Source organism: Citrus clementina, unplaced genomic scaffold (assembly GCF_000493195.1).
Source record: "Citrus clementina cultivar Clemenules unplaced genomic scaffold, Citrus_clementina_v1.0 scaffold_8, whole genome shotgun sequence".
Lineage (NCBI taxonomy): Eukaryota > Viridiplantae > Streptophyta > Magnoliopsida > Sapindales > Rutaceae > Citrus > Citrus x clementina.
The window spans coordinates 10,810,498-10,819,928 of record NW_006262022.1 but is presented as its reverse complement, the minus strand read 5'-3'; the positions used below and the strand labels follow the sequence as shown (position 1 = coordinate 10,819,928).

Sequence of the window (9,431 nt, the reverse complement as noted above, 5' to 3'; positions counted from 1 at the left end):
AAAAGATTTACAAAACAAAAATGCTTGATCTTTTAAAGCATGATTATATTATAAAGACTGAAGAACGTGATATAACTCTTTCAGAGCCTTTTGAAACAATTTATTTGTTTTTAGAAAAATCTTTAAAGAAATTAAAAGAAAAGAATTTCAAATATATTCACATTGGTTTAATCCAAGTAGGAATAAAACCTTTGACCAAAGAAGGCTTGGATACTTCTATCCTTGCTGTCCTTAGAGATGGGCGATTCATCTCTTTTGATGATTCTTTACTAAGTAGTATCGAATCTAGTCTATGTAAAGGTCCCATATTTTTTATTGTTATCCAAATATAACAATTTCTCTTAAAGACAAAAATATTTTAAAGAGCATGATTTTACAAATCAAAACCCATAATTATCATATGATTAAGGGATCCATCCCAGTTGCATTAATTTTTAAAATTTCTTACAAAGCCATGATTTCTGCATTTAGCACACAGCATAAATACCAGTCGAAAAGAGATGAGACCCTTCTCTTGCAGACTGACTTGTCCAAAGCAAACACGGTCATTCCTAAACCAATCCAATGGAATGATGTCAATCTTCCAGAGGAATGGATCCTTGAAGGAGCCGCTCCACCAGCGATTCCGAAACAACTTGAGCCCAATACAGAGTTGCAAAATGTGACTCAGTATTCCGATGGTAAAGTGAAACTATCATTCAAGAGATCTACCTCATCCAGATTTTCTGATAAAGTGTCGTGCTCAAGCATTCCTTCATTAGAAAGGAAATTTATAAAAATACCCTCTGTTATAAATCTCCATTTTCAGTCCATAAAAAGTCAACCTAGGTTTTCTACTTCAGATATACCTAGTACCTCCATTCGATCAGTTGATTACACCACTAGTGTTCTTCATCCGATCTACACTAGTAATCAACATGTACAAAGTCAGGAAGAGAAGGAACCTTCTCCTCCAACTTCCCCTACGTTTTCTGCTGTTACAGAAAATGTCATTAATGTCATTGAAAAAGAATTTGAATTAGATAAAACTTTTCTGCATAATGATTTTTATTCTGATTTAAACAAAGAAAAAAGACTTTGGTTTTTCAAACACTTTTTAAACCAAAGAAAAGAAATCCAACAAACTTACTATGAATTTGTGAATTTTCATAAAATTCATATATTGTTTTTTGATTGGTTTGAGATATATTCTTCTGATAACAACATCTCTTATCCTTTTAAAGAGTCAAACCCTATTACTATTAGGAAGAAAGTTCCTGAATGGAAACTTCTTGATAGTGATAGAACTATAGAGTCTGAACACTCACCTCTTCGGAGTGTAACCGTTGATCACGGTGAACCTCCTGTCCAAATTCGAGCTTCACCTTACAAAATTCCAAAACCAAATGATTCTGAGGCAAATTTAAGTAGTATTATCCAACAGAATAATTTCTGTAATACTAACTTAAATACAATCGGAAAGCAGTTGACTAGGATAGAAAACCAAATCCAGAAGTCAACTATTACTGTTCCATCAATTTCTCCTATTCCAACAAAATCGGATTCTGACAAAAAGCTTAAGGAACCTATTTTCAAACCCTTTCAGGTTTCGAAAACTAGCCAAAAGCTTGTTCAAGAGTCAAAATCAGATTTTGCTAAAGCCATTAGAGAACAATTAGATAGGATAGAAGCTGCTTCTTCCTCATCTAGCAAAGTTCAGATAGCCCCTGATACTCCTCAATCTAGCAAGATTGGAGTATTAGAACAAGACCAAATGTCTATAGCCTCTTCTGATATAGAAGCCTTCAAAGAAGAACCTTCTACTCCTAAAGCCAACAAAATTCATTGGGAATTAGCTCTTCCCACTGTCAAGACTCCACCGGATCTAGCAATAGATAATAGACCAAGTGCATTAAATCAATCCCGATATAATGCATCTTCAGTCTATGAGTGGAATATTGACGGCATGTCCAAATACAATATCCTAGGATTGTTGCAACAAATGACTATGGCAGTCAATGCCTATAAAACCCAAGCAGGAACTTCTGATCGTGCTATATCAGAAATCCTCATTGCTGGTTTTACTGGTCAATTAAAAGGTTGGTGGGATCATCTTCTCACTAATCAGCAACAATTAGACATTCTAAATTCTATTCAAGTCGATGAAAATGGGGTCCCTATTCTTGATGAGTTCAACAATCCAATTCAGGATGCTGTTGCTACTCTGATTTTAACCATTTCCCTCTATTTCATTGGAGACCCTTCACACCTTCGTGATAAAAACGCTGAGTTACTACATAATTTAAGATGTAGGAAACTTAGTGAATTTCAAAGTTACAAAACCTCATTTTTTACCAAACTATTTCTAAGGGATGATGCAAATCATATAACTTGGAAAGAAAAAGTTCTCGCTGGATTACCTACTCTTCTAGGTGAAAAGGTAAGAAATTCCATTAAATCCCTTTATGATAACCGTATTCCTTATGATGAGCTCACCTATGGTGAACTCGTCAGTTTTGTCAATAAAGAAGGATTAAAGATTTGTCAAGATTTGAAATTACAGAAACGACTTAAGTGGGAGCTTAAGAAGTCTAAACAAGAATTAGGCGGTTTCTGTAAACAATTCAATTATGACCCCTTTAAAACTTCTATCTCCAAATATTGTAATGGCGAGTGTTCTACTAAACCCCGCAGGAAACATTACAAATCAAAAAATTTTAGGAAACCCTTTCGTAATTTTAGAGAACTTCCTTATAAGAAACCTTCGAGGCCTTATAAGAAACCCAAATTCTCTAAAAGAAAAGAGTTTAGAGCCAAACCAAAGACCCCTTTCAATTACAAAGAAGCTATATGTCATAAATGTGGCATGAAAGGTCATACTGCAAATTATTGCAGGATGAACAAAAAGCTTTATGAACTTGACCTCGACGAAGAGATCCTTTCCAAATTAGCCCCCCTTCTTGTCGAATCTTCTGATTCCGAATCTTCCATGTCGGGAGACAGTGATCCATGTCAAGTTGATGAGCTCTTTGACTCAGATGACTCTGTATCTAGCAGTAGTGAATCTGAATCTGATTCATATTTAAAGAAAATTAATGTTTTGACTAAAGACCAAGAAACTTTTCTTGAACTTGTAAAGCATATTTCTGATCCAAATCTTCAAAAAGAATATCTTGATAAACTTTTGAAAACTTTGGATTTTAATAAAACCGAGACTTCTAAAGTCCCAATTGTTAAAAAGAATTCTTATAATCTTACTCAAATTTTGGATAAAAAGAAAACAAAGAAGACGGTTCCTAATATCCAAGATCTTCAGAAAGAGATAAAAGAAATCAAATGTGAAATCAGAGATTTAAAAGAAAAACAAAAAAGTGATTCTGATACTATCCAACTTCTTTTACAAAAACAATTGCAGGATAATTCAGACAATGAATCTAATCCTGATGATGGTGATGATATTAAAGTAGAAAACATTGAGTCAGTATCCAATGATTTTCTATTTGTTTTAAAGCAAATCACCACAAGAAAGTATTTGATTAAAGTCACTTTAATCTTTTCTGATGATTTTGCAATGGACGCCATTGCCCTTTTTGATACTGGCGCCGATTTAAATTGCATTAGAGAAGACATCGTCCCCAAAAGATTTCATGAAAAAACAAAAGGAAGACTTTCTGCCGCTAATAATTCAAAACTGAATGTCAGTTCCAAGGTTGAAGCCTCAATCTATAATAATGGTTTTGATTTTAAAACTTCTTTTGTCCTCACAAATGATATTCATCATGCCATCATTTTGGGAACTCCTTTTATAAATCTTATAACTCCATATACTGTCAATTATGATAGTATATCCTTCAAAGCAAAAAATAAGAAACTTGTTTTCCCTTTTATTGAAAAACCTAAAACAAGGAATTTGAATATTGTTAAGGCCTGTTCTGTTTATCAAAACAGAATAAATAACCTACTTAAATCAAAACAGTGTGATCTAATGTTTTTACAAAAGGATTTAAACTTACAAAGAATTGAAAGCCAATTACAAAGTAATTTCATTAAAAGAAAGATTTCTGATTTCAAAACTCTCATTGAAAAAGAAATTTGTGCTGATCTACCTTCTGCTTTTTGGGACAGAAAACAACACATGGTAGATCTACCTTATGAAACTTCTTTTAATGAAAGACAGATCCCCACTAAAGCACGTCCAATCCATATGAACATGGAATTGGAACAACATTGCAAAAATGAAATTAAAGATTTAGAGTCAAAAGGACTCATTGTTAAGTCAAGGTCCCCATGGTCTTGTGCCGCTTTTTATGTTAATAAAAATTCTGAAATTGAAAGAGGCACTCCTAGATTAGTTATAAACTACAAACCTCTTAATAACGCCCTAAAATGGATTAGGTACTCAATACCTAATAAAAAAGGATTTACTTCAAAAACTATGTTCTGCTCTTATTTTTTCAAAATTCGACATGAAATCTGATTTTTGGCAAATTCAAATTCATCCTAATGACCGTTACAAAACTGCTTTTACTGTTCCATTTGGACAGTATGAATGGACTGTTATGCCCTTTGGTTTAAAGAATGCACCCTCAGAATTTCAAAGAATTATTAATGATATTTATAATCCTTATTCTGATTTTTGCATTGTTTACATTGACGATGTATTGATATTTTCAAATTCTATCGATCAACATTTCAAACATTTAAAGACTTTTTATTTTACCACCAGAAAGGCTGGATTGGCAATTTCCAGTTCTAAAGTTTCTTCATTTCAAACAAAAGTTAGATTCCTTGGTCATTATATTTCTAAAGGAACAATCACTCCAATCGAGAGATCTCTTTTGTTTGCTGATAAATTTCCTGATAAAATTTTTGACAAAACCCAATTACAAAAATTTCTTGGGAGTTTAAATTATGTTCTTGATTTCTGTCCTAACATTAATAGGATGTCTAAACCCTTGCATGATAGATTAAAGAAAAAACTTGTTCCTTGGACAGATGAACATACCAAGGTTGTAAAGCTTATAAAGAATTCTGTGAAAAGCATCCCATGTTTATATCTTGCTAATCCTACATTACCTAAAATTGTTGAAACTGATGCATCTAATTTAGGTTATGGAGGCATATTAAAGCAAAAAGAAAATGATAAAGAACAGATAGTACAATATGTTTCTGCACATTGGAATGATTGCCAGAAAAATTATTCTACTATCAAAAAAGAAATCATTTCCATTGTTTTATGCGTTACAAAATTTCAAAGTGATTTATTAAATCAAAAATTTCTACTTAGAATTGATTGCAAAGCTGCAAAACATGTTTTGGAAAAAGATGTTCAAAATATTGCATCAAAACAGATTTTTGCACGATGGGAAGCTATTTTAAGTGTTTTTTATTTTGATATTGAATATATTAAAGGTGATACAAATTTTATTCCTGATTTTTTAACTCGGGAATTTCTTCAAAACAGATAATGCCGCCAAAGAAGAAAGACAAAGGTAAAGCTGTTCTTAAAGATTCTGAATCTAGAGCAACCTCTAAAGAACCCCAAGCTACCCCTTCTAAAGACAAATTACTTTCCTCAGCCATGCCTATTAAATCTTGGATAGAAATGGTTGAAGAACATGGTGCCCATTACAAAACCACTTCTTCTGATGACCAAGTAAAACAATGGATGAGTTCCATTACAAAGTCCCCTGAGCTTATGCTCGCCTTACAAAACCTTTCCCAAAGCCAGATTTTCTCAAAAGAAGAAAAAGAAAACCCTATCTCTAAAGAAATCTCAAAACCCTCTTCTCAAAATGTGATTGTCTCTGGTGAAAGCTCTTCTTCCCAAATTGTGCTTTCCCAACCATCACCTTCAAAGAAAACCTCCGATTGGTTTGATAAAACCCATTTTCAAAATATTCTTTCTTTAGAAGATGGATTTTACCATGCTGATCCTTTCCAAGCAATTTCAAAGTTTTTCTCTAAGGACTGGTTTTTTAAACCATGGGATTTAACAAAACCCCAGTCCTACTATCAAAGCATTTTAGAAATCACTGATTCAGTTAAGTTCAAACATTTCTTTCTCAGTGAATCACATTCAGAACCAGCCTATTCCACGGCTACTATTTTAAAAGTTTTGAGCCCAAACCAATGGGGTGACCTACTCCATAATTTTAAAACTTTCCCTTTAAATTTCCAAACACGTTTACCTTATTGTCGGACTTATTCCTACTGGGATTACTAACAAGCCTGGTATAACACCTTTTGTATCCAAAATCCCAAAAAATCCCATTTTTGGTTATTTTTCTTCAACCCAAAAATAACCGTCCAAAGCCTTCCAAACTGGTTCCATCATTGGTGGAATACTTTTGGCCCAATACCACAAATTTTAACCCCGAATGCCACCCATTGTTTAAACCTCTTCAAAGCCCATTATACTCCTTCTGAATCCGAGAAAATGTTTCCCCCCTTTCTCTGTTTCTGTACAAATTTCTTCCTTCCATGGGTATGGATGTGGAACCTTAGGCTTCATACCCAAGATTCCCAACTCATCCTTCAAAGTAAAATGGTGGTCCAAATTTGACGAACAATCAAAATTGACTGAAAATTTGGTCCGAGATTGGCTCTCTACCAAAGGCCTTCTTCAACCCACCATAACACATTCCAAAGCCCAACAAACCTTTTTGACCCAAAAGTCCAAAGCCCAATCCCTATTGGCAAGTGCCAAAACAGAAGAAGAATACTTCAAAGCCATGGAACAGCTCCTCGCCTCCCGGTCAAAGTCATCAGTAGCTGACACTTCTGAAGACGAAGAAGAAGAAGAAGATGAAGAGCCATTTATTTCTCTTGGAGATGATAATGAAGATGACTGTTTCGGAATTTTCTCTCCAGTAAAGCATTGTAAATAATTATTTGATTTTTTACTTAAAAAAAAATTAATTATTTGTTCTGTTTCTTCGGGTGGTCCTCTGGACACAAGTGAGAGCGCACATGTCTCTTCACCCGTATCGTATTTCAATTTTTGTACAAAGAATCTACTATTCAGAGATACGATCCAGATGTTACTGTGCACTTAAAGCTCCGCTACAGTGAACAGTGCAGATTTCCAGAGTTTACTGTGCACTTAAAATGCCGCTACAGTGAACAGTTTAAAGATCTTTGTATAAAAACCGAAATGAAGACTCAGACTCCTCAGGTTTTTCATTTCTAAGTTTAGAACTTCTCTCCCTTCTCTTTAGAATCCTCTCTCTCTCTCTCCGGGAATAGGAATCTGGAATCCGAAGACAAAAAGGAATTTCTCCTGTCTTCAGATTAATTTCCCATTATTTCCCTTTCTTCTCTACAAAGAAAATCAACCGATGTAAGCATTTCATTCCAGTTTTATTAAAGCATTTGTAATTTTATTTAAAGCAATTTAAATTTCCGCAATTTACATTTAAAGCATTTAAATTTCAGTCTTTTAAAGCTTTCTAGGCATGCTCTGCAGACTGATCTGTATCAGTTCTGCCATATAAACTGTACGTTCCTCTGAGGCAAAGAGACCAGATCTCGATCCTCAATTGTAAATCTTCTCTTCTCCCTCCATTCCTTCAGAGCACCATTTCCGGGAACCGGATCTGGTACTATGTTTGTACCCAAGCCTTTAGATGTATGTGTTGCTAGGCTTGCTAAAGAATTTAATAAAGATTTGGTAAATTGTTTAAAATCTGACAACCGCGTTTAAAGAACTTAATTATTATTTGGTAAAGCAAAATTAAGTTGGTATATCGGCTGGAAACCCGAACGTGCGGGCTATTGATATGTTCTAAGTCAGATCTGGGTCCAAAGGCAGATTCCCTTCTGCATCGATCTGGTTTAACAATGCCACGTACTAATTTAATAAATATAAAACCTGACCAACCGCGATCCAAAGTAAATCTACTTAATCTAAAGTTGGTAACTGAATTTAAAATTTGAACAAACGCGATCCAATTTGTTTTATCTAAAGCAATCAATAAAGAATTATTTCGAAAACACATCCATCCTTCGATCCTATTTCCTTCTGGTATCAGGAATAAAATGGCTTGCCATCGTGCAAAAATCTGTTTTGATGCAATATTTTGAACATCTTTTTCCAAAACATGTTTTGCAGCTTTGCAATCAATTCTAAGTAGAAATTTTTGATTTAATAAATCACTTTGAAATTTTGTAACGCATAAAACAATGGAAAGGATTTCTTTTTTGATAGTAGAATAATTTTTCTGGCAATCATTCCAATGTGCAGAAACATATTGTACTATCTGTTCTTTATCATTTTCTTTTTGCTTTAATATGCCTCCATAACCTAAATCAGATGCATCAGTTTCAACAATTTTAGGTAATGTAGGATTAGTAAGATATAAACATGGGATGCTTTTCACAGAATTCTTTATAAGCTTTACAACTTTGGTATGTTCATCTGTCCAAGGAACATGTTTTTTCTTTAATCTATCATGTAAGGGTTTAGACATCCTATTAATGTTAGGACAGAAATCAAGAACATAATTTAAACTCCCAAGAAATCTTTGTAATTGGATTTTGTCAAGAATTTTATCAAGAAATTTATCAGCAAACAAAAGAGATCTCTCGATTGGAGTGATTGTTCCTTTAGAAATATGATGACCAAGGAATCTAACTTTTGTTTGAAATGAAGAAACTTTAGAACTGGAAATTGCCAATCCAGCCTTTCTGGTGGTAAAATAAAAAGTCTTTAAATGTTTGAAATGTTGATCGATAGAATTTGAAAATATCAATACATCGTCAATGTAAACAATGCAAAAATCAGAATAAGGATTATAAATATCATTAATAATTCTTTGAAATTCTGAGGGTGCATTCTTTAAACCAAAGGGCATAACAGTCCATTCATACTGTCCAAATGGAACAGTAAAAGCAGTTTTGTAACGGTCATTAGAATGAATTTGAATTTGCCAAAAATCAGATTTCATGTCGAATTTTGAAAAAATAAGAGTAGAACATAGTTTTTGAAGTAAATCCTTTTTTATTAGGTATTGAGTACCTAATCCATTTTAGGGCGTTATTAAGAGGTTTGTAGTTTATAACTAATCTAGGAGTGCCTCTTTCAATTTCAGAATTTTTATTAACATAAAAAGCGGCACAAGACCATGGGGACCTTGACTTAACAATGAGTCCTTTTGACTCTAAATCTTTAATTTCATTTTTGCAATGTTGTCCAATGCCATGGTGATATGGATTGTACGTGCGTTAGTGGGGATGTGTCTGTCACTAAAAGAAGTTTTATAAGGCAGTTATACCGGAATCAAGCAAGTCCCAAAAAACAGATGGTAGATCAGCACAAACTCTTCACACCCGAGTTTTGCAATCAGAAATCTTTCGAGGAGGCAAAGAACGTCGTATTTGCAATTCAACACGAAACTGTAAGCTCCTATAGGAGAAACCATATCTTACCCTGAATGATCTAATTAGGTCAA

The 9,431-nt window shown here is 33.7% G+C and overlaps 1 protein-coding gene across 1 annotated transcript in view; it reads left to right on the top strand.

Annotated features, from left to right (window-relative positions):
• Window positions 1-454: 454 nt before the first annotated feature.
• LOC18034732 overlaps window positions 455-9,431 on the top strand; it is a 33,314-nt gene continuing 24,337 nt past the window's right edge. Inside the window, 7 exon segments of the mRNA XM_006423687.2 lie at window positions 455-680; window positions 1,224-1,334; window positions 1,923-2,268; window positions 2,875-3,025; window positions 5,444-5,789; window positions 6,487-6,851; window positions 7,007-7,156. Of these exon segments, the coding sequence (XP_006423750.2) occupies window positions 455-680; window positions 1,224-1,334; window positions 1,923-2,268; window positions 2,875-3,025; window positions 5,444-5,789; window positions 6,487-6,851; window positions 7,007-7,156 (1,695 nt within the window).